The sequence below is a fragment of the Pogona vitticeps genome, chromosome 5 (genome assembly GCF_051106095.1).
Source record: "Pogona vitticeps strain Pit_001003342236 chromosome 5, PviZW2.1, whole genome shotgun sequence".
Taxonomy (NCBI): Eukaryota; Metazoa; Chordata; class Lepidosauria; order Squamata; family Agamidae; genus Pogona; species Pogona vitticeps.
In genome coordinates, this window is record NC_135787.1 from 187047501 (window position 1) to 187072714 (window position 25214).

A 25214-nucleotide genomic window follows, 5' to 3' on the forward strand; every position below is an offset into this window, starting at 1 on the left:
TGAAAGAGTCAGATCTAAACCTCAAAAGAGAACACAAGATTTACCAAAACACTCTCTCTTTGGTGAGAAATAGTCAATTATATAGGCTGCATGTGGCCTGTTTGCCATTTTTGTAGCCCAGCTCTTGAACTTAATGCACTGAATTGTAACAATGCCACATTAAAAAAAAAAGAGCTGCATTTTTATGCTAATGGTCCTGTTCCAACCGATTTACTTGGTGCTCTAGGAACAGGTGGTTTGTTTTAGAGAGGAATTGTGGTCTTTTGAGGCTTACAATTAAATTGTTGCCAGGAGAATTCTGCCAAACTGAGATAATCGAAGCACCAGGATGAGACATGTATCGTTTGAAGCAGAGCTAGTTCATAATGGCAGTTATTAATTACCATTTAAAGCTGGTTAAATTATGGCTGGAATTTTTCCACCCCACCCAAAACCCCTCCAAAGCCAACAAAATTGAGGAAACAGATTCCTTAGTAAAAGTTCTGAAATGTTTTGGATCCTCGAATGTGCTGCATTAGCTGCTTGTTGACTATAGAGGGTGTCCTTCCACTGAGAGATGAAGAAGCGCTTTGAGCTGATAATGGTGCTACTAAAAGTTCTTACTAATCTTGTTTGATTTTGGTTGGTTGCTCCCAGAACAGAAATATGTTGAACTCCATTAACTGACATTAGCTGTTCCATTTTAATGAGGTCATGTGGAGGCTTCACCAAACTGTGCGAAGGTTTCTTTCTTCTCTCAAGCATTTTGGTGGCTCTTGGCCTAACTATGGAATATTTTCTTTTGGGACACAAAATTTATTGTTGTTGTTTTGACTGACAGTGGTGCCTCACTAGACAGTTACCCCGCATGGCAGTTTTTTCACTAGACATAGACTTTTTGCGATCACTATAGCAATTCGCAAAACAGTGGTTACTATGGGGGAATTTCGCTGGACAATGTTTGGTCCCTGCTTCGCAAACCAATTTTCGCTAGACAACTATTTGCTTTTCACTAGACAATGATTTCGCTAGACAGCGATTTCAGTGGAACGGATTATCATCGTCTAGCGAGGCACCACTGTATATTCCGCCCCGTAGTGCTAGAGCCCCTCAACATAATTATGCAAAAAACTCTTTGCTGGGGACCCATTTTACTGACTTTGGAAGGATGGGAGGCTGAGTCAAAATTGAACTCAGGTCATAAGGAGAGGCTTGGCTGCAGTACTGCAGTTTAAACACTGCACCCCGGGGTTAAATATTTTAAAAGATGCAATTATTGTACTTTTAAGTGGTTGAAGAAAAACAGAATCAGGTGGTGGTGATGAACGGTTGGGAATTATCTGCTCTACCTCTACCCTCTGTATTCTGCTGTATGAGGTGACTACCTCCTTCTGGTTACCAGCGCTGCTCACAAATTGACTTTAGCTCCCAAGACAGTGTTTAGAACTCAGGGCAGGGCAATCCAAGGGGAAGGCCTAGACTGCTGCAGGAAACTGCACGCTAGGTCAGTGGTCCTCAACCTCGGGGCTCCAGATGTTCTTGGACTACATCTCCCGGAAGCCTTCACCCCCACCTCTGCTGGCCAGGATTTCTGGGAATCGAAGTCCAAGAACATCTGGAGGCCCAAGGTTGGGGACCACTGCGCTAGATCATACTTTTCTGTCCTTGTTATTGAGAAACCCTTGGGCCTGGAAATTCAGGGAGAGAACATTCAACATTGCCTTTGGAACTCTCTCTACTCGCAAACGTGTATGGCCTTTTGAATCCTCGAGCTTACTCTTCCGATTTGCATAAGTTTGCCACCTCCTGGTGCAAACACCTGCAGTTTATTTGAATGTTCTAAAGGAAAAGTGGCTTTAACATCACAGAGATGTCACTGTTAATGTTGATGTGCCCTGCTTTGTACAATTTATTCTTCTCAGTATGCAAGTCAGGGTGTGTGTTCCAGAGCCTATGTTTGCTTTGTCCCCTTTCATTCTTGTACTAAAGGGTGCATTTCCTGCTGAACTGGCCGTATTAGCGAAATAAACTTTGGAGTTCAGGCAGGTGTATACCGTAACTGCCAGGTGTTGGGTGAACACGGGTATGGTCCATGCACCCTTGCATGTGATGATCTGAAATTGAGGGCTTGATTAGCCTAGCATTTGTGCCACTGTTTGGTACACTACAAGGACGTGTTGGTTCGCTCTTTTTTCCAGCGATCAGTTGACCTGGTTAGAGATGGGCATGGACAGGTGTTTGGTGCTTCTCTGGCAAGTGCCCGCTCAAATTCAGTGCCTGGAGGAGGTAGGGGGCAGGGAAGTCTGAGCACTGCCTCTCTCAAAGTGGGGGGCCCCATCTCTAGACCTGATCACTAGACTGAATCAGTCTGTCCCCAGATCACCCTTCCTTCACCTTTTTGAATCCCCGTCAGGGACTCGAGATTCTGCTTTTTGCGTGTTGGTTGGTGCACATTAGTTTGGTCTATTTCCAGCATGGGACATTTCTGGGAATTGACCCAAATGGAGCCTTGCAGCTCTCAACGTTGCCAAGGTTTTTTCAGCTTTGAATTTCCAGTGTCACGAAGTGGCTTAATAGATGAGCCACTTCACGATATTGGCAAATTGCACACAACTGCAATGCAGCAACATCTGTAGGGCTACATGCTCCACACCTGCTCAGTGGTTTAGGTCCCTGGCTGCAGAGCCAGAGGTTGGGAGTTTGATTCCCCACTGGGCCTCTTTGGCAGAGTCTGGACTTGATGATCTATAGTGTCCCTTCTAGCTTTGCAGTTCATTGACGATGAGGATGATGTGAATCTTTCCTGTGCAGGATCCATTGAGCAGGGCATTAAGTTGTACAGAATTTAGCCCCTTTCTGCACTGAACAGGTGGGAAACAAAACAAACAGAAGAGGAGGACGTCACTGGGTTGTCTATTTTCTTTGAAAGCTGGCAAGTCTCTCTGATGCAGTCCTGGCACGTGAAACGTGGGAAATTGCCAACCATGAGAAACGTTGCACGTCTCTAGTGAAGATGGTTTGCTTGCTGCCATTTGGACCAGCCCAAGTAGTAGGAAGCACTGTGTGGGCTAAGCTTTTAGAGAGCAAGCCTTTGGACTACAAATAACTCCTGGAAACCATTAGCATTTTGGTAATACAGTAGGACCCCACCCCACCCCCATATCCACAGGGATTTGTTCCAAGCCCCATTGCAGATGCTGAAAAATGCAGATTATTGTGAATGCTAGAATGGTGTCTAGTTCCCTTTAGTGGTCAGTAATAACAATATAGAAATATATTTTATTAGAATAAACAATATAGAAATATATATATATATTTCTGGGATTTTTCTTTTAATATTTTCAGACTGTGGATAAGTGAATCAGTGGATACTAATTTCACAGATACGGGGTCCTGCTATACTTGTTAGGCTGAGGGGCTAGCACAGGGGAAGTCAGATCATTCAAGGTTCTGAGCCAATGCCAAGTTGCATTTTAGTTGCCCAACTTTTATTACCAAAATAAGCTACATGCAACACCAGTGTCCATCAGTCATCAAATGCTGTTGATGATCTTTCAAGAAAACATCTCCTGACCATTGGAATCCTCATTGAAAAGATCTATTCCTCATTTTGCAAAGTCCAAAATGCAATCCATCTGATATTTTGAACAGCAGCAACAACAAAAAAAGCTTCAGAAAATAATTAAGTGCCTTTTAAATTTTCTTCTGATCTGATCTTTCTGATTCTAAAACTCCAACTTTTGCAGAAGGATTTGGATATCCAGGAAATGAAGTCTACCCTTAAGGAATACACGTCAGTTATAGAGGTATGATTGCAACAGTAATCATAGTTGGGGGGGGGGGAATGGGGCTGCCCATTCTTCACCTGTAGATCTGCATTAAGAGAGCCTTATTTTGGATGTGACTTCTAGATTTTGCGCATAGAGAAGAATAAATTGATGAATAATGTTCAGCACATGCAACAGGAGCTGATCTCGTGAGTCTTTCTGGTTCCGGGGTAGGGGAGAAGATTTGATTCTTTTAATAGCAGTTACTGTACAGATATTTAACTTTTTTCATCTCATTTGCTAGGAATGGAATAAACTTTCCCTTGATATACAAGCTGAACAGCAGCATCCTTGACGGGACCAATTCCTTACACTGGGAACTGGAACTGGCTCAACGACAGCCAGAGGTGGGGAAAACAGAAGCACAGCCTTGATTATCACATTTGTGGGTTGCATCAAAGCAGATTCCTTCCCATTTTTCTATCCATAGTCTCTGATTGTGTGCTTTGCTCAGGACATGTTGGGGAAAAAAATGTCCCTGCATTTTGCAAGTCATCTGAACCATTCTGTGTCAGTGTAAGAACTGCTAGATAGCTCAGTGGCTTATTGTAAGTCACGGAGGCTGGGAGTTCAGTTCCCTGCTGTGTCTCCTTGAGAGTAGGGCTGGATTTAATGATCCGTAGGGTTCCTTCCAACTCTTCTGTTCAAAGGGAGGTCAATAAAAAGATGGATAGCCTGGGTGGTCTCCCTTCTTGTCTTCTCTAAATCTGCATGCGGATTGATTCTCCCAGGCTCTCTGTTCTTTTGCTCTCACTTCCTATTTCTATTTCTTATCCCTCCCCTTTCGCATTAGAGGTAGACAAGGACAGTATGGGCTCTTGTAAATAAGTTTTACATTCTTTCCTCCTGCACTATCCTAAGTGGATAGGCTTCTGTGCATGCTGCTAGTAAAAACACCAAGTATTCCTTACATGTTTCCCATGGGTAAGCATAGCTGGTATAATATTAAAAACTGAGCTAACAAATTTAGGAGAAAGACTGACATTCACAGCAGAAGAAATTTGCATGTTGACTCGGACTTTAGCTTTGCTCTACCTCCTTGCTTATTTTTTCATCCATGAATTTGCCCTCTATTAAAAAACTGAGTTAGAGAAGAGACTGGGGTCCTCGATGCCTTTGGCGTAGACCCATAATCCCCATCCTCAGAGCTTGAAAAAGTTACTTTTTTTTTTTACCACAACTCCCATTAGCTCTTCAAGCAAGCTTTTTCCTTAGTGAGTGACTGTCTAGGAAACAATAAATAGGATAGTTTATACTTATTGTTTTTAAATCTGTTTGTTTTAAAAAATGCTTTAACCTAACATTTTAAATAGGTTACGAATTATTCTTTCATATTTGAATAATTTACTGTTTTTAGCTTTTAATATTGTGCTTTTAATGAGCTGCCTCGGGTCCTTTATTTAGGAGAAACAAATGCGATAAAAATATTTTAAATAAATAAAATAAACAAATTATTCCCTGATCAGCGTGGCTACTTTTCCCAGATCTGGGCATGGAGAAATTTTGTATGCACAGATCCTGTCACAGAGAATGCTGTTTTCCAACGTGTATTTAGTTTTTAGCTATGTGCCTTGCAATGCCTTTTCCATTTCTTCATCACAGTTGAAAAGGCCAGGGTAGAGTCCATCACAAAATGTGGCTGTTCTTTGGTTCTATTTTGTTTTGAGAGGGGTCTTGAAATGGATTATTGTTAAATCTTTATGAATATTTATTTTATTTGTATTCTCGAAAGCTTTCTCGAAGGTGTTCTGAGAGTTGTTCTTGCTAACATTTCAACAGTCTCTGTGGCTGGCATCTTCAGAGGACAGGAATCAGAATTCTCTCTGTACTCTGGTGCAATTTGTTTGGATAGCTGAGTATTTATAGCTGTGGGATCAGCATTTTGTCCTTTTCAGGAGATTGGGTGATTATGGTGATCAGTGTGTTTTTTGTTGTGGGTGTATTGTTGTGATAAGGGGGAGATATGATCTGTCACTGTGATTGATGGGTGTCGTTAGCTAGTCTTTTGTGTGCATTGATCACTGGTCCTTGTGGCTGGGTAGAATTTGTTGACCTTTATTTTATTTTCCACTTTAAATTTAACACTTGTTTCATTCTTTTTAAAAATCCATATACTTACTCTTTTTTGCTTATAAATATTGTCAGTGATGTAAGCTGCCTAGGGTCCTTCTGAAAGAGAAAGGTGGGATGAAAATATTTTAAATCAATAAATAATGAAATATTTTTAAGGTCTCTGGAACTGAAAGATGTGCGTTGGATGAATCACTGGACAGAGAAGTCTTATTACTCCTGGAGGGACCGGAGCGAGTGGGAGAAAACTTCAAGGCGATTGTCCAGAAGCTGGTATGGGACACACCACTCTTGATGGTGGAATACTGAGTGAGGGGCACTTAGAAATCTTTCCAAAGCTTTGGCTCAATTTAAAATTGGAGACAAATTCTTCTCTTCCGATCCCAATAGAGACTTCCTCCTCTTGAGATTTACAGCTATTAATAGTGTTTGCAATCGTTCAAGTGGGAAATTCAGCAACATGTTGCTGTACACTATGTTCCTGTTGAGGAGGGAGTGCCTCCTGTTCAGGGTTTTGCCTAAATTCATTCCACACACACTCCAGTCCTAATTTGATTTTCTCCCTCCCCTCTGCACCTCACAATTACCTACATTCAATAGTTCCTGAGCGTGCTCACTCTTTGGGGCATTTGGGGCTTCTCCCCACCTTTAGAGTTTATTCCCCTTTTTTCTTCTTCTACTATAAGCCTTTGAGTTGCCCCAAGCCTGCTGGCGGCTTCCATGTTTGTCCTTATGAGTGCCATTTTGACTTTGTGTAAGCAATACCCTAAATATCCTGAAGCTGAGGCTCCAATACTTTGGCCATCTCATGAGAAGAGAAGAGTCCCTGGAAAAGACTCTGATGTTGGGAAAATGTGAGAGCAAGAGGAGAAGGGGACGACAGAGGACGAGGAGGATGGACAGGGTCATCAAAGCGACCAACATGACTTTGACCCAACTCCGGGAGGCAGTGGAAGACAAGAGGACCTGGCGTGCTCTGGTCCATGGGGTCACGAAGAGTCGGACACGACTTAACGACTAAACAACAAACAACAAGCAATACCCCTTGCCACCTGGACATCAGAAATGGAGAGAGGGATAAAACATCAAAATAGCAACAGCCAACCAGATTTTTTCAGTGCTGATATGAATGCTTACAGTAATTTTGCGCTGGCTGTTAGTGTGGATCACGGTCCTGGTTGGATCTGTTTTCCTTCCACTTGGATGTTTTATATTTTGAAAAAGCAAATGATTTAGTTCCACACTATGATGGGACATTTGGCTAAAACTAACATTATGGAAAGTCTCTGCTGGCATATGATGGACTAGTACCATCTTTTAGTGTCAAGTCTCTCTCCCACACAGCAAGGCTGTGGGATGTTGGTAGAGAGTATATTATCTACCCCTTCAAGGGTTGCCTGTTTCCTGTGGGTTTAGCTACACTTCTGAGAGTAATTGGGAGAGAAAACATTTTTCTAGGGGACAGTATGAAGGTGGCCTTATCTTGAAAAGGCAATGAAGAGCCATTAACTTCACAAAATACCTGTTCCCTAATTGTTGATAGGGACCAATTCACTGGCCCGCATTTTTGGACTGGGGTGGGCTTGGTGAAATATCAAGATGAACACTACACCACAGCTTACAAAGGGAAAGTGGCGCAAAGGGTTTATGGTCATAACAGACATACAATATGGGGGGAAGGGAAGATGTCCAGAATTGCTGTTTCATTAGATGCAAAGTTGAGTTCTGAAGGGAAGGTTGCAGTGGTTACTTTATTCCTCCTCCATTGACTCAGGAGTGGGTAGAGTGTAGGTGGTCAGCTAAGGACTAGACAATTTAGGGCTCAGCTTATGGAAGAAACACCAGCTTCCATGCCAATCCTCCCATCCACGGAGGTCATCATAGAGTCATCTCCTACCATCTTGGGGAAGAAAGTTGTGATTCAGGAGGAACTCACCAGTGTTTTTTTTTTGTTGTTGTTTAGTTGTTAAGTCATGTCCGACTCTTCGTGACCCCGTGGACCAGAGCACGCCAGGCCCTCCTGTCTTCCACGGCCTCCTGGAGTTGGGTCAAATTCATGTTGGTCACTTCGATGACACTGTCCAACCACCTTCTCCTCTTGCCTTCACACTTTCCTAACATCAGGGTAGAACCTCATAAATTGGATTTAATGTATAGATGGGCTTAACTGGTACCAGCTCCACTGTCTCTTTGGCTCCGTGTTTCATTCCTCAAGTTTTTTCAAAATATTTTTCAAACTATTTTTATATAGAATTCTGTGGGTTTTCTCGTACTTGCGTATGTTCCACTTGAAGGGTGGTGTATACATCTTTTGAACAAGTAATCTCCCCATCACTAAAACCCAGCGGCATGGCACTGCGCCAGCTGGATTCTGCATATTATGCACTTCCCAGAGGAGAAGAGGCCACTGAGATGTGGAAGCAGGGGAAAAGGATTTACTTATTTCTAAGGGAAGAGACCCAGGTTTCCCTACAGCCTCTTCACACACATGAAAGCGTCAACACCACCATTTAAATATCCAACAGCCATTCAGAGCTCAAGGTAACATGTCTCTGCACGTCAGTCAGACCATTTGAAGGAAAGATGCCTTCCCAGGTCTAAACATTGGCTTCTTCTTCACAGCAAGAAGATTTCCTTCAAGTGGATGAGTTGGCAAGCTTGACTCTGCTGTGGCCAGCAGACTCTGAGACGAATATGCAAGAAGCGTACGAGAAGAAATTGGTGGTAAATTCCACGGAGTGGCTGGCAGGGACATTTCTGAATGTCATCTCGGGCTTGGAGGCATTGGGTCTAGTCTGCCTGGCATTTGCTCTGATCTCTGAACATAGTTGTCCAGATGCCTAGCTAACTCGAAATGGGCAATGGGTCATCCTTGGCTTTATTGTATGCACCTCCTGACACACCCTCTTCCTTCCTGGATCAGCTGTTTTTCACAGCAAGGGCTAGAGAGACCGAAGTAAATGGATTGGAAGGGTTTTGTGTGTCACCATGATTGTGAGAGAATGTCTGTGTGCATGAGATCACCACCTACAACTCTTTTCTCTTAAGAGAAGGAAAGAGTTTGGAGGAAGGTAATTCAGAGAAGGAAGGGCATGTGTCTTACCTTCACCTCTCTTCTCAGTAGCATGTGTCCCACCAGCAATAACATCTGAGGGAATATGGCCCTTGCTTGCTGCTAAATCCAATAAATTGGCCAAAATCCTGTTGTGTAAGTTATGCCTGCAGAAGAGTGATGATGTCACTGGCAGTGGTAGCTAAAACTTCCTCTTTCGGTCATGTGGCTTTTCCAACTCACACATAACCACTCTTCTTGCATGGAAGCTATGAGAGCTCCAGGATGGAATGAAGAATTCTTTAATTACTAAACATCTCCCTTTTTTTCTGTTGACCTCATCACCCTTTCCACAGGCATAACTTATGCAACAGGATATGGACCATCAATGAAATTATATGTTTCTGTGTTTCAGAGCCAGGAAAAATTACTGGCTTGGGTGGCAACATCCAGAATCCTCTAGCCAGCATGATTCTGGGCCATTGTAGTTTAAAAAAAAAGAGGAGGGGGGGGAAGTTTCCAGCATTTTGTTGGATCTGTGTCTGAAACATGAGAATTGCAATTATGAGTTTTTTAAATGCTTCTTTAAAATGTCAACACAGGATCTCGGGCACAAACTAGAGAAAAAAAGAACTTTCTGGATTCAGAAGCTGGACCTCTTGGGAGCTCAGAAAGAATCTTTGGACAAGGAACTAATCAAAATGTCTGGGAGTGTGAGGAGACTGAGAACAGAACAGTTACACCTGAAGAAAGCCCTTTCATCCAGGTCATTTTCTCTTATTCATTTTTGCATGCATATGTGGATGGAGAGAGTAGATATTTATCTCTTTTGCCTATATGCAAAGTGCCCATCCATTGACATTGTTATGACGTTCTCATCAGGAAACGTCCGGTACCGTAAAGGCTGGCAAGTTTTATTAGGAATACGTTTTTGCGATCAGAAGTATATTCTTGAGATGAGTGGAGTCTCAAAAGGCAGGCATTTATATTCATCTCTGTGTGCTGAGTGAAATGCAGTAGAAGTGTAAAATGTATCAGCAGGGAGATGGCATTCACAGCATTACCTAGGGATGGTTTTAACAGTCCTATACAAGTCCTAAGCCAGAAACAGACATTAGAGCCAGACCATGACTAGGAGTGGGAATCCTTAACTAACAAAAACATCTGAGTGTCAAAGCAGAAACTTATTTTACCACTAATACATTTGCTTTGTTCAGCGACTCGTCTTCAGGATTTAATCAGAGGATTCCATTGAAGTCTGGTTTTAAAAACACAGAAAGACTGGCTCTGTGGAGCATGGGCCTGTGAACTTCAGCTCTTATTATTGCATATCTTCAATCAGGGCCAGTCCAGGACAGGCAGGCGGTGTTCCTTAACCCTTGCCATCACTCTCTCAGAAGCCCTAGTGTAGCACAAATGATTTCTCAGATTCCTCCTCCCATTGGAGCTTGGGGTCAGAGGACCAAGCATTCAAGAAAAATGTTTGGCACTACTATTTTACTGCAATTCTCTGTGGCCTCTGTTCCTTTCTCCTCCCCGTTTTCCCCCTCCACTTTCTTCACAAGAAAGTGGAGGGGGAAGGCAGTGATCAAAGTGCTTTGATCCCACCCCCTCCTTACTTCTGTGTATAAGATGACACTCAATTTTTAATCTAAAGATTTTAGACATTATCGTCTTATACAAGGAAAAATATGATATGTCATCCGCCTCTGTGCTTCAGTTACAGTGGTGCCTCGCACAACGAGTGCCTCACACAACGATGAATTCACATAACGATGTCTTTTTCTGATCAAGTTGCTGCCTCACACAGCGATGTTTCCTATGGGGGATTTTCACATAACGATGTCCCTATCCCCTCATTTAAAAGTGTCTTAAACTGTTAGGAAACTGTTTTAAATGCTTGGCATCGATAGTCCAGCTTGTGAAAGGCATGCAAACTTAATTTGGTGTTGTTCTGAGTCTTCGTTCATTTTTGCTGATTTTTTTATTTTTCCTCATTGAAATGTATTGGACGGTCCGTCCAATACATTGCAATGGAGAAAACAAAAAATCAGCACTTTTAAATGAGGGGAAAGAGACATTGGAATGCCATTGAAATGTATTGAGTCGGCTTCAATACATTCCAATATAGGAAACATTGTTTCACTCAACGATGTTTCCTATGGGGATTTTCACTGAACGATGGCAATCCGTTCCAATTGGAACGGATTAACCGGTTTTCAATGCATCTCTATGGGAAATGGTGTTTCGCAGAACGATGTTTCACACAGCGATGAATTTTTTGGAACCAATTAACATCGTTGTGCGAGGCACTACTGTATTTGCATGTTCTTCCAACAGGTGACGGTCCTTTCCCTGAGCCCTTTCATGCTTTCCTCTCAAGTGCTTTGATTCCTGCTTTCCCCCTCCACTTTTTGCGAAGAAAGTGGAGGGGGGAAAGCACTTTCCTCGCAAGAACGTGGAGAGAGAAAGTAGGAATTAAAGTGAAGAAGGAAATTTGGGGTTAGAAAAGGGTTTTCTCTCTCTCTTATACATGGGGGCATCTTATACACAGAAAAATATGGTAAGTTTTCCAAAGGATTGGCACTCTGCTCACTAATTTTTTTTTTTTTTAAATTAGAGGGACATATAGGCAAATGACATCACGGGCGGAAGCAACACAAGGCAGATTGCCAGAAAAAGTATAATTGTGTGATGAATCCTGCAACAAGTGTGTGGGATTTGATACAGAAATAGTGCAGAGACAAACCAAAAGATTTGGCAATGGCCTTGCATTGTCTGACACACACCCCATGATTGAAATCAATGAAGAAGAACTGGGAAACATTTTGCTGGTGTGACCACGGCCCAGGAAAGAGAGGGAAAGAAACACTCAGCAAAGAGGCGGGAATCTCTTTGAATTCAACAGCTGGAAAAGAATGATTGGTTAGTGTTGGATAGACAGACAATCACCCCAGCCCGTAAAAGTCCCTCCCAGTCAAACAAACTACAGGCAGCAAGTAAAGTTGCAAAGAAAGCTCCAAGAACAAGCACATCCAAGCATGGAAAGCAGATGAACATATAGGTGGTGGAGAAAATGCCTACGGTGCTTTTAAAAGTTTTGTAGGAGATTTGAAGTCAGCATTTCATCCTCTCTCTCTTTCTTTCTCTCTCTCTCTCTCTCTCTCTCCTGCAGTTCCTCTCCAAAACCTCCTTACACACACATGCGATGCAGCAGCTTTTAACTGAAGGAAGTAAAAGTCAGATCTGATCGCAGACAACTAGCTTTGTTCTCTTGGGTAACTTTTGTAGCATCTTTAGCTGGCACAGAAAGGACATTTCTGTGCTAGAGACCTGTTTGGTTCTATGCCAGTTTAACTGTAATATTATGTGAAGTAATTACGACAGAAAATTGTGCCACCTTAAACAGGTTTAAGGTGATATAAACATTCATGGATAATAATGCATTAATAGCAATAAATATTAATGGAATGTAACCCGTCACACATCTGACTCTGTGGACTAGTGTCTGCTAAATGTTTCTGCCAAATAACACTTATTCAATGTATTCTCGAAGGCTTTCACGGCCGGGATCTAATGGTTGTTGTGGGTTTTTCAGGCTCTTTGGCCGTGTTCTGAAGGTTGTTCTTCCTAACGTTCGCTAGTCTCTGTGGCCAGCATCTTCAGAGGACAGCACTCTGTGCTCTGTCAAGGGCATGCCAAACATTTATTCACCTTTGTGATGTGTTTGTTGCAGCAGATCTACTAGCTTGGAAATTTGTAAAAGAAGTTGAGGCTTTTTGAAAAACGCCGTGTTGAATTTTCTGGAAACAATAATAATCTTAGAACTGAAGAGCTGGAAAGGACCCCATGAAGCCCAACCCCTGTCAAGGAGGTGCAGTGGGGAATCGAACTCCCAACCTCTGGCTCTGCAGCCAAATACCTAACTCACTGAGCTATCCAGCTGGCATACCCATGTAGTGTAGCATGCCAGATATGATTATGGGTACTGTCCAGTCCAGAGGTTTGGTCTACTGAGTCCTAGGTGGCCTTGTGCCCTAACAGAGAAGGCCTGGCCAACCCACAGTCTAATTGGACCGACTCTTCTTCTCGATGTTTCCTTCTGGGCCAGAGGCCTGTTATACTGAGCCCTGGGTGGGCTTGCTCTTCACTACCTCTGGGGGCCAGGTAGATCACCCATGATTCCTCTGCTTTCTCTCCATCAGCCTGGTCTACTGGTGTCCTTTCATATGGTGGTAGACCAGACTGCTGGGCAGATCTTTGAAATCAAGTGGAAGGGGCATGCCCTTGACATTTGTTGACCTGGGGCAAAAAGTCCTGATTGCCTGGGCTCTAATTACAACCCTGGAGGAAACATGATTGTGTCGATCTACCTTGTTGCCCCTGTTTATTTTGTTCCTCACAAAGGATCACACCCTTTTCCTTCACGCTGCCACCAGATATTTTCCTAATACCAAATTATGTTATGCCAACACTGAGGGTTATTGAACTTAGGAATCAGACGTTTAATTAACAAATATTCTTTTATTGTCAAGTAAATCGTAAAGGTAAATCCCATATGAACTGTATTAACACGGATTGGATCATGGAGGCAATCACTTTTATTCAAAACTGCTATATAGTGTACTTTCAATCAATATCTCTCTTATAATTTAATTTAATTCCTGCTTGTTCAATATTGTTTAACCTTCTCAATTCCCTCTCCTAACATTTCCAGCTCAATTCACTAACCCTCTCCTCCTCGCTCCTAAACCCTAACTGCCATTTCACCTCCCCTAACTGTCTTTCTGACTCCGCCCCTCCTGCCCTATCCTTGGCTCCTCCCTTTTGAGCTTCTGTGATTGACAGGCAGGAATGACATCACCTGTTGCCATTTCGCCACAATGGTGAATACAGGAAGCCCTGGCAGAGGATCAGGCATACCGAACATTGCACCTAAGTTTCATGGTTTGTCCTCGTAATCCATCATCCTTGTAAGAAGGAGCAATGGAAAGTTGAACAGTCCTCTGCTTGTTCCTAGATCTTGCTTTTTAATGTTCTTCAGGCAGCATGAACTAGAATCTATCGAGCGGCTCAAAGAGGATGCTGTAGCCGAAGCGGAGGTCTTGAGATCGACACTTCAAGAAGCAGACAAGAAACTAGAGGATGCCAACCAAATGGTAGGTTTCGTACCTGATGACCAAAATCTTATTCTGGGACCATGCAACTCATAAGGCCAGTTACGTAGTGGTTTCCGCCCCATAGCACTTCAAGCACTCCCTGGGCGATTTACAGTTTCTTGTATTTATATGCCACTTTTCTCTGCACAGCATCCAACCCTTGAACTAGATAGCAAAGCAGTGTTGGGGCTAATAGTGATTGAAAGAACTGCTTTTTAAAATTTCAGCCCCTGGAAACAGTTGTAGAACCAACCCACCCACCCACCCCAAATATAATGTGCCCCAAGCTCTGGCCACGACCCAATGGTCGCTGTAGCCAAAGAACATCTTCCAGAATGCCTCACCTTTGACGACACCGACTAGATCTAATGAGAGTTGTGAACTCTGGAAGGCTGCGTGGTCCCTATCCTTGGACTCAGGGGATCCATGTGAGATTCCAGCATAATATTGCTGCTGTTGCTCTCCATCACTGTAGAAGACGCCTATGGCTCTCTTTTCCAGTGCCCATCACAGCTTTATCAATGGCCATCCCTAAATGTCATGGCAGGTCCAAGGCAAAATCTCGCATTGATCCTGGAAGTAGTTGCTTCAATTTAAAGTAAAGCAAAGTCTGTGACTTATATACCACCTCATAGCACCTAAAGCACCCTCTGGGTGGTTTGCAACATAATTATGCAAGCTGGCCACTGCCCCCATCCCCAGCGAGCTGGGTACCCAATTTACCAACCTCAGAAGGATGGAAAATTGAGTCAACCTTGATTCGCTACCCATCAGGATCAAACTTGGGTTCATGAGCAGAGTCTTTACTGCAGTACTGCAGTTTAACCACTGTGCCACGAGGTTCTTGTTATGGAGGTCTCCAGTAATGATAACCCTCAATGCTTACATCAGTGCTATTACGCCTGAGTCTATCTCTCCATACCAGAAATGGTAAGCTTTGTGGTTATTGGGCATATCTACAAAAGCAGAACATGTGTGTTCATCTGATGCTTGCAAAAATCTGGCTGCAGAGGAAGTTAAAGCGGAGGCTGTGCCGGGGTGGGAAGAGGCTTGCCCTTTTAACTGCTTTGCACAGGAAAGACATGGTTGGCCACTCGTGCCTTGAGAAACCAGTAGAACCTGCAAGTGTAAAAATGCAGAACCACGTCAGGAGCGCAAAGCTTCCGGAAAAAAAGAAGAGATGTGTTCTTGGTTTCCTTTGTGAGAGGCTGACGGAGAGCTTTAGCGATGGGTCGTGGACTTTCCCCTGCCCTCTCAGGTTAAGGATCGGGAGAAGGACTTTCACGTGGCCTGCGAAGAAGCCCGTTCTCTGCAGAAGAAGCTGGAAGAGACGCTTGCAGAACAAGCCGGCCTCCGGGAGGCCAACAGCAAGCTGACGCTGACTTGCCAGCTGCTGGAACGGAAAGCCAAAGACTGCAGCTGTAAGTATGACGGATGCTTGTTAAATACACCAAGGTAACCGTTTGGCCCATCACTAAAAAACAGAAAGCAAAATGAGGGGGGGGGCAACTTAGAACCACCGAAATGTTATAAAAGCCCTCGTAAGGCGCCCAGGCTTTCTGGTTCTCCAAGATTCTCTTTGTCAAGCACGGTGGTAGAGATCATCTTATAGACTGTACGCCTGCACTAAGGGCAAAATCTAGTGGCACCTTTAAAAATCTTTTAAAGATTTTTGTGGACTTAGCTCACGGGTATAGAGAGCTGTATTTAGACCTCAAGCACGATGATAAGTGAAGGTGGAAGAGAATGAAGAGATTTTTTTAAAAAAGAGGCAATTGTTATATGAACACGGATTATAAAATTTCAAAGGGCTGGTTGGCGTAGATGTCCTGGTACTAGTAAAGTCACCTAACCTTCAAGATGTTAAAACAATGGTTTCTGCTTTCCAAGAGAGCGGCCTGTTTTAGCTGGAGGCAGAAGTGGCCTGTTTTGTCCCATCACGGTTTTGGAAAAAACATTTATGCTATATACAACAGAATAGTGACCCATTCAAACTTGCATGGATGAACTGATTACTATAGGCCTGATATAAAAAAGCCCCAATCTTTGTTTAAACCAAGGGAGAGAAGAGTTGAACCTCTTGATGTATTCTTGTTCAACTGGTTTCCTTTGACTTGGGGGGGAAATGTTAGATGGTCTTTTTCTACAATCCAGGGATGGGGGCTCACAAGTAACAACCTGCTCTCAAGTCCGACTCAAGTTGCAGTGGCTACTTAACTTGGACTCATCTTTGGGATTTCTGGGGGGGGGACTTCAGACTTGAACCCATTTGTCTGAGTCACATTGTCAAGTTCCTAGGGGCCTGCCCCCACCATCAGCCTGCCTGCCGCTGCTGCCCTTTTCAAAGGCAACAGGCTCAGCTGTCCTTCCAGGAGCTGGGCTGCCCCCACCCATGCATGTGCTAACCAGCTGATAGAGTGGCGCATGCATAGAGTCAGCCTGCCATTTCTATGTATCAATTGGCCAGCACATGTGCAGTCCAAGTTCCGAGTCACAAGCCTGGGGGTGGGGAGCAAGGCCAAAGACTCAGAGACTCAGATTTGGGGCTTGAGACTTGCAGGAGACCAAGGTCTGAACAAGATATTTTTGAACTGCTGCTCCCTAAATCCCCAGTGGCTGCACTGTTGGGAGATTCTGGGCATTGCACTCTAGAAATTGTAACGTTTCCAAGTTGTGCCAAGAAAATGTACCATTAAAAAAAACTTCTTGCAATGCAAATTCAGTTTGCATGGTTCAGCAGCGAGCAGTGAAATAAATGCCTTTGGAGTCTAGAGGTTTAAATGTGGCCGCAGAGGTGGTGACCTCTGCATAACCTCTTTCAACACTGTCAACCAGTGTGTTTGTGTTTCATAAAACTCTTCCTCTTGCTTCCAGGAGCGCTTGCTGCAGCTTTCCTGATGCAATGCCAATAAAATATCTTGTCTACTCTCCTACCGTTGTGGCATGAAAGTAGTAATTAGGTAGGAGAAATACACCCCAATAAATTATCCACGGGTACATTGGCTTTCCCATGTGATTACTGCTCCTGGGAGTTCTTTGGCAAGAACTCCACCTTGAGCTGACTGTTCCGGGCAGCGAGCATGACGGATTGTTCAGTGTTGCTTGTCGCTAATTGCATTTGGTCCCAAAGTCATAAGAAACAACTGTGGAATAAAGTCAGCATTTCCTGTGTGCCTGCGGAAGTGATCCCATCTCCCTGGGATGGTACCAGAAGACAATCCACAGAGAGAACCTTGAAAAATCAACCTTTTTCAGGTGACACCTCCTAGAATCTCACAGGATGATAATACTGACCTCTGCTAGGGATGTCCATCTTTGCTCATGGGGTTGGAGGGACAAGAAAAGGTGAAAGTTTTCTTCCATCTAGAGAAGACCCTGATAACTTGGGTACATTATTTCTGTTTTGGGTTTTTTCTTTTGAAGAAAGAATTATGGAAATTACAGTGGTGCCTCGCTTAACGATTGCCCCGCATTACAATGAATCTGCTTTACGATGATCTTTTTGCGATCACAATTGCCATCACAGAACGACGGTCTAAATGGGGGAATTTCGCTTAGTGATGATCGGTTCCCTGCTTCGCTTTACAACGATCAAAAACAGCTGATCGTCGGGGTTTCAAAATGGCCGCTGGGTGCTTAAAATGGCTCCCTGCTGTGCATAGGGATGGATTCCTCACTATACAGGCAGTGAAAACGGCCACCGTATGGAGGATCTTGGCTGGACGGTGAGTTTTTACCCCATTGGAACGCATTAAACGGGCTTCAATCTGTTTCAATGAGGCTTTTAATTTCGCTTTACGATGTTTTCGCTTAATGGAACGGATTATCGTTGTTAAGCGAGGCACCACTGTAGATTTATCACAAAATTCTTGTAGTTTTGCACAAAATCCCTTTGTTTTTGTACAAAATGGTGATCGTTATTCTACAAGGGCAGAGGAATGGAAAGTCTACAAATGAAGACAAGCTGTGTTGATTCAAACCTGTCCCTCTCTCTCATGCAGGTACACACGGAGATTCATACAATACATAGCATAGTAATGGCCAATTTATTGGGATCAGCTGACATTTATAGAAAGGTCAACTGGTTAATGGCTAGCAGGGTGGACTTCAGCTTGTTGACCAGTGTTTTCAATATCTTGTTTCTTAGCTGCTCTCGACTCGCTCAGGGAAAAGTGTTTTAAAGGATTATCACATGGAGTGGTTTGCCAGGTATGATGTTCCTTTAATCTTTTTTATTCACATTTCTCTGTCTTGCACCGTTGCAGTACAGTGCACCTGTCTGGATATATATAAATAATAAACAAATATAGGATTCTGCCAAGTCTTCCATCATCTTTGACACCCCTGCTGCTGCTGATGTTATGTCGGTAGGCCAGATGGGACAACTAACTTGCTATTAAATTAAAACAAAGTTGTGCATATGGTGAGGCCAGTCCTTTTCCCATCTCAGATGGAAAAGGTAAGAGAAGAATAGGAGGGAAGGTAAGTCTCAAAACATTCTTTGCCCACACAAATATTTAATGTAGAAGACATGGAACAGTAGGAAATGGGTGTATATCAAACTTTCTACGGCACGTGGGTGAACAGCTTTGTGCAAAGAGACCCATTACCCTCATGCACTCATGGTGAATCAAGAGATACCTCCAGAATAGGGCTTTCTGACGATGCTAGGTGTATCTACACTACACAGCTACAACAGAGTGATACCACTTGACTTGCCCTTACTCCTTCCTAGGGTTTGCATTTTGTTTAGATACAGTAGGACCCCCATATCGACTGGGGATTGGTTCCAAGCCTCCCGTGGATACTGAAAACCATGGACAATAGCAAGTGCTATATACAGTGGTGCCTCGCTATACAGTTACCCCGCTTGACAGTTTTTTCGCTAGACATTGACTTTTTGCGATCGCTATAGCAATTCACAAAACAGTGATTCCTATGGGGGAATTTCGCTGGACAATGTTTGGTCCCTGCTTCGCAAACCGATTTTTGCTAGACAACAACTTTGACAGCTCCCCTCACGCTCGCAAAACAGGTGTTTTCGGGACCTAAGCTTCGCAAGACAGCTATTTAAACAGCTGATTGGTAGTTCGCAAAGCGGCTTTCCTATGACCGATTTTTGCTAGACAACGACGATTCTTCCCCATTGGAATGCATTAAGCAGGTTTCAATGCATTCCAATAGGGAAATGCTTTTCGCTAGACAATGATTTCACTAAACAGCGATTTCAGTGGAATGGATTATCATCTTCTAGCGAGGCACCACTGTATATAGAATGGGAATTTGGGAGGGGGGGGACAGAAAAATATTTTCACATGCATTACCAGAATTGGCCACTAGAGACCATGCTATACACATCTTGACTTGTAACCAATTCGAGTTATGACCAGATCTGGTCTCAATATTTGAGATACGACCGGAAAAAAGGCGGGGAATTTAAATTGCTAACCATTGGTCGACGAAGACACTGCTTCTCTGTACCTCTTTTGCCCCAGCGGTTAGAGAGAATGCGTTCAGAGGAGGCTTCAGACTGCCTGGTATTGCTTTCTGCTTTTTAAAATGCCTGTTCTGAATGAGTACAATGTTTTGCAGCGTGGGTTTGGGCTTGGGGGTGGTTAAGTTTCTGTGCTGTGATGGGTATTGCAGTGTTGTTGTTTTTTCGGTGTGTGTTTGTTTGCCAGAATGGATTAATCGCATTTCCGATGGGTCTTGCAGTGTTTTTTGTTTTGTGGTGGTGGTGGTGGGGTTCCCCTGGCTGGAACGGATTAATAACGTTTCAATGTATTCCTGTGGGAAATGGTGCTTTGAGTTACGACCATCTTCCAGAACCAATTAAGTTTGTTACTCAAGGGACCACTGTATATTCTTCACCAAGTATTTATAGCATAGTCTTTGGCTCCATCCAGTGGCTGGCTCTGGTAATGTATGTGAAAATATTTTTATGGATTTTTTTTTCTTTTAGCATTTTTCATATTTTCAGTCCATGGATAAGTGAATCAGTGGATACTGATCTGGTGAATAACAGGGTTTTACTGTACTCAGACTTCCACCCTAGAGATGAGGAGAACTTTCTCCTTATGCACCAAGATAAACAGCTGATGGTACGGTCAGCTAAATTTTTGGCAGGCGCAATTAAAATTGGGCTAAATATAATTTCTAAATAGTAACATTTTATAGATCTACTTCTCTAATTTTTGCACAGGAATACTGTATATATCTGATGTATATGTATTTATTATCTTGATTTTAATGTATTGATTTTATATTCATAAATGTTATAGTAATCTCGCTAAGGTCTATGGCTAACACAACTAAAATGCTATACAGTGGTGCCCTGCTTGACGATTACCCCGTTAGACGTCAAAATTGCTTGACGATGAGTTTTTTGCGATCGCTAATGGGTTTTTTTCATTTTACGATGATCAGTTCCCTGCTTCGGGAACCGATTTTTCGCTTCACAACAATTAAAAACAGGTGATTGATGGGTTTTCAAAATGGCTCCCTGCTGTTTTCTGGACCTATTTCCGGAAGACAGCGATGCAAAATGGCTTCCCCTATGGAGGATCTTCGCTGGATGAGCAGGTATTTTCCCCACTGGAATGCATTGACTGGTTTTCAGTGCATTTCAATTGGGTTTTTACTTTCGCTTGACAACGATTTTGCTTAACAGCGATTTTAACGGAACACATTATCGTCGTCAAGCGGGGAACCACTGTACTCTCTGCTAAAGACACCTCATTGAGGGAAGTCTGCTAAAGTTCCCTAGTGCAAGATTCTAAACCAGGCATTAAACAGTAAACCCAAGAGTCCTGTAGGGCCGTCTAGGTACAGTGGAATTCAGACAGAGACCTTGCTATATAAACACTGTATTTACACTGCAGAGCAGAGGGGTAGGAACCCACCAATCACTCAATCACACCATCCATTCCTCATTTCTACTTGGGGTAAAAAACATTCCTGGGATTAGTTCTCTATTTTCCCTTCATCCTACACAACTGACTACAACAGTTAAAAAGAAAAAAAGAGAAGGCGTTCTCTGCACTGTTTTCTCGCTCAGTGGTGCATCATGGATCCACTTTTGGTGGAAGCTGTGAATCCACTCCTGCTGGAGACTAAAACCTAGGGTGGATTCACAGCACTGCAAAACTGGAGTCACCAATGGCCATTGTTTTCTGCACTGTGCAGAAAAACTGCAGTTTTTGCTTACCTTATTTTCTAATAATAATAATAATTGTGTGGCGTCAAGTTGATTCTGACTTATGGAGATCCTTTTTAGGGTTTTCTAGGTAGAGAATACTCAGAAATGGTTTCCCTTTACCTTCTTCTGGGGGTGCCCTGGGACTGTGCAGCTTGCCCAAGGCCACCCAGGCTGGCTGTTCTCCCTGGAGGCACGATGGGGAATCCAAATCCCAACCTCTGGCTCTGCAACCAGATACCTAAACCACTGAGCTATGGCTTCAAACACTGTTGCCTTTTCTCCAAGGGGCATTGTTTCTCCTTAGGATTTCTTTATAAAACTCTCTTGTGAGAAAAGAAATTTCGCATTCTCTTACCCTAAAGCTAGCAAAGTCTTTGAGTGAATGCCTTGCTATGAAAATACAGGAAGAAATGTCAAATAAGTCAGCAGCATCATTCTGTAGCTTGACTGCTTCTTGCTGACAAAAGATATATAAAGTGAATAACTTACTGGTTGCAGCAGGTGGACAAAGTAACTTAAGTTCCTTTTCTGTAATTAGGTAGCTGGTTGCTCCCAAAGACTTGGCGCCCATGAGAATCAACTTTTTAGCTTGTCTTCATCAACCACCTCGGGATTCTTGTGTTCACAAAATACTTTGCTGCTAGGTAAGACCATTTTGACATAGTGCAGTTCGGTAGGAATAGTGCAGATTTTCCAGAGAGCGATTTGACTTAAATAGTCCTTGGTTATCCAGACAATTCAGATAAATCGCTGTTAGAAAAACTGAAAGCAAATTAGATTTCTAGTGACTCGATTCTCTTGAAACAGATTTGCAAAAATGCTTCCAATCACAAAACAGAAGCCTCTTTCAGATGGGCGTTTGTCCTCCTGTTTGGGTCCTTCATCATGTGGTGGCCGCATGATGAGCAGACCAATTTGCCCCAAGGGGACCCCAACCCACAGCTTTTAGAGCCCCTCTCAGGGTCTTCTACTTCCAGTTTGGTCCACTTCCAGTATGTGCGATTGCTAGGAATGTACTAAAATCAAACCTGGCAGCTGTCAGAGCTGCCAAGGCTCCTTCCAATTTGAATTTCCAGTATCATGAAGTGGCTTAATAAATGAACAATGAGCAAATTGGACAGTTCCCTTGCTCCTCTATGGAGGGACGGGGAAGTGAGGGTTTGTTTTTTTCTTTTTTTGCATCTGCTAGTTCATCACTGATGCACTAAATCACTTAAATTAATATATTTGAAATTACAACTTACTAATAAGTAAGTAAGTCAGGCTCTACAGGAGAAGCTGATAAAAAACATTTTCACAATTTTAATGAAGGATTTGAAAGACTTTTTGCAGAGAAATAGTTTTTTGGGGGAAGTAGTTTTTATTGACTAGTCGGTTAGACACAACTGGGATCTTCCGTGACAAACAGGGATGAAATGGGAGAAAAATGAGTGGAAACTTCTCCCCTTCAGCATAACAAGTTGAGAAGGAAATGAATTTTGTGGCACTTCTAATATTAACACTTTTGTTTTTAACATGAACTTTCATGGATTACAATCCACTTCTTCATATTTATGGAATCCAGTATTCAGTCCCAGGTACATGCAAACATTGTACGTGGTTGGGAGTGAATGTACGTTTAGAAGAATGAGCATACCTCTAAACAGCACGTATTGTGTGCTTTTAGGAGATAAGCAGGTCCCTGAGCCACTTCTTGTTCTGAAGAAGAAGCAGTAGTAGGATCCAATCCAGAATGTGCTCCTAGTCTAGTGGGATCCAATCCAGAATGTGCTTCTAGTCCAGACCACAGTTTCCTTCTTCCTCTCTCCCACCTGTTCCCCAAAAGGAATCTTTTCCTTGTGCTTCTAATTCTGAATGAAAGCCTGGGTGACTAGCTCAGTCCTGCATGCCTTGAAATATTCCTGCTTCATTTAACAGCCTTGTTCTGTGGGATTCCAGGAATACATCATAATACCTTTAGACTCCTTTCCATTATAACAACTGCTGTATCTATTCTTGGCAGATGCGTTGGCTCTTGATTCTCTCCATCTGATTCAGAGAGGTTCTGTGCCCAGTTACCTTGAAAATACTAAAACCAAGTCTGTTTTCAAGAAACGGCAACGGAGAAATGAGACCCTCTCGGATGTGATGCTGGAAGTCCACAAGTAAGAGCAGAATCGAGATATTGAAATTGTCAGCTGCAGACGCAAGATCAATTAAAAGGCCCTATTGTGGAGGGGAGGACAGAGGATGAGATGGTTGGACAGAGTCACCAAAGCGACCCACGTGAATTTGACCAAACTCCAGGAGGCAGTGGAAGACAGGAAGGCCTGGCATGCTCAGGTCTTACCCGGCAGTTAAGATCTAACAAGGGGGCCCTTTTGAAAGAGCCATCCCTTAAGGAGATAAGAGGGACGGCTTGTAGACAAAGGGCCTTTTCGGCAGCTGCCCCCAGATTATGGAATGCCCTCCTGACTGAGATTCGTCTGGCGCTGACGCTGATGACATTTTGGCGCCAGGTCAAAACCTTCCTGTTCCAAATGGCTTTTAACTGAAATAATATCAGCTGTAGGTCTGATGGAAATTTTTAGAATATATATTTTAATTGCATTTTAATTATTTTGGCCTTTTATTTTGCCTTTTTATTGTATTTTAAATGCTGTAAGCCGCCCAGAGACCTTCGGGTAGTGTGGGCGGCATATAAGTTAAATAAATAAATAAATAAATAAACAACAACAACAACAATTGTGGATGGAGCTGGCTGGATAGCTCAGTGGTTTTAAGTATCAGGCTGCGAAGCCAGAAGTTGGTAGTGTGCCTTCTGGGAAAAGAGCCAGCCTGTGAAGCCTTGGGCAAGCTCTACTGTCCCAAGGCACCCTTGGAAGGAAGGAATGGTCAATCACTTCTGAGTATTTGTTATCTAGAAAACTCTAAAAAGGGTCGCCATAAGTCAGAATTGATTTGATGACGACGACGACGATGATGGATGGAGGATGTGTACAATGCAAGCCCTCCCCGGCTCTATAACTGAACTCTTTCTTACATGTTTTGTACCTTCTCATTTGTTGGGCAGAGTTCCCCCTTGGTCTCCCTTCTCCTCTTGTGTCTGAGCTAATGCACAAAACTGCCCAACTTCTTCAAAATTCAAAGCACTTTTGCACGTGCATTTTGGAAGCTGCTGAAACTGTTTTGTAAAGACCTTGAAGATCTGCACTGGGGCTATATGCTTCCTGACACATTCTAGGATCATACCTCAGGTTGCTGATTTTGATGGATGAAGACTTTGGAGATTTGTACATAATGTTGAGAATCCTGTCCTTCCCCACCCCCCTTCATTTGCATTCTCTCGTGTTTGGAACATATAACCTCTTGGATAACCCATATTGTATCAGGAAAGGATCTCTAGCACTTGATTCACAAGATTTCAGTTCTTCACCTCTGCCAGTTGTTCTACAGCCCCAGACATATTTTAGAAAAATTGTGAGATCTAGTACTCAAGCAGTCTCTTATTTTATTTTATTTGTCAGTGACGGTTCTTTCAGCTGTTGTTTTTACAAAAACATCAGCAGAGTTTGAATACGGGACTCTTTTTTTAAAAAAATCACAGTTGTCAAACCACTGGCTTTACTCACTGAAGGGTTCTTGAAGTCACCATCAAAAATGCAATGTTTCCTAGCTTGGCTTTTGCAATAAGATTTTGCAGCGCAGAGTGTGCCTGATGGCCCATCTACAGTGATGATTTCATGCAAGGCATTTTAGCAGTCTGTCATGGTGCCGTCAAATCAATTTTGACTTATGACAACCCTTTTCAGGGTTTCCCAGGTAGAGGGTCTTTAGAAGTGGTTCATGATGCAGCTTGCCCAGGGCTACACAGGCTGGCTCTACTTGCAGAAGGCACAGTGGAGAATCAAACTCCCAACCTCTGGTTTCACAGCCAGACAACTAAACCA

General features: G+C 43.1%; 1 protein-coding gene across 2 annotated transcripts in view; it reads left to right on the forward strand.

Moving 5' to 3' along the window:
• The window catches only part of IRAG2 (inositol 1,4,5-triphosphate receptor associated 2), a 61414-nt gene that overhangs the window by 14123 nt on the left and 22077 nt on the right, over positions 1–25214 (forward strand). For both annotated transcript variants that reach the window (XM_020801068.3, XM_020801067.3), the window contains exons 12-22: positions 3726–3785; positions 3891–3955; positions 4051–4153; positions 6036–6149; positions 8499–8600; positions 9531–9694; positions 13973–14087; positions 15346–15508; positions 18235–18296; positions 21824–21929; positions 23288–23429. In XM_020801068.3, the coding sequence (XP_020656727.3) occupies positions 3726–3785; positions 3891–3955; positions 4051–4153; positions 6036–6149; positions 8499–8600; positions 9531–9694; positions 13973–14087; positions 15346–15508; positions 18235–18296; positions 21824–21929; positions 23288–23429 (1196 nt within the window). The remainder of the gene's footprint in view (positions 1–3725; positions 3786–3890; positions 3956–4050; positions 4154–6035; positions 6150–8498; positions 8601–9530; positions 9695–13972; positions 14088–15345; positions 15509–18234; positions 18297–21823; positions 21930–23287; positions 23430–25214) is intronic.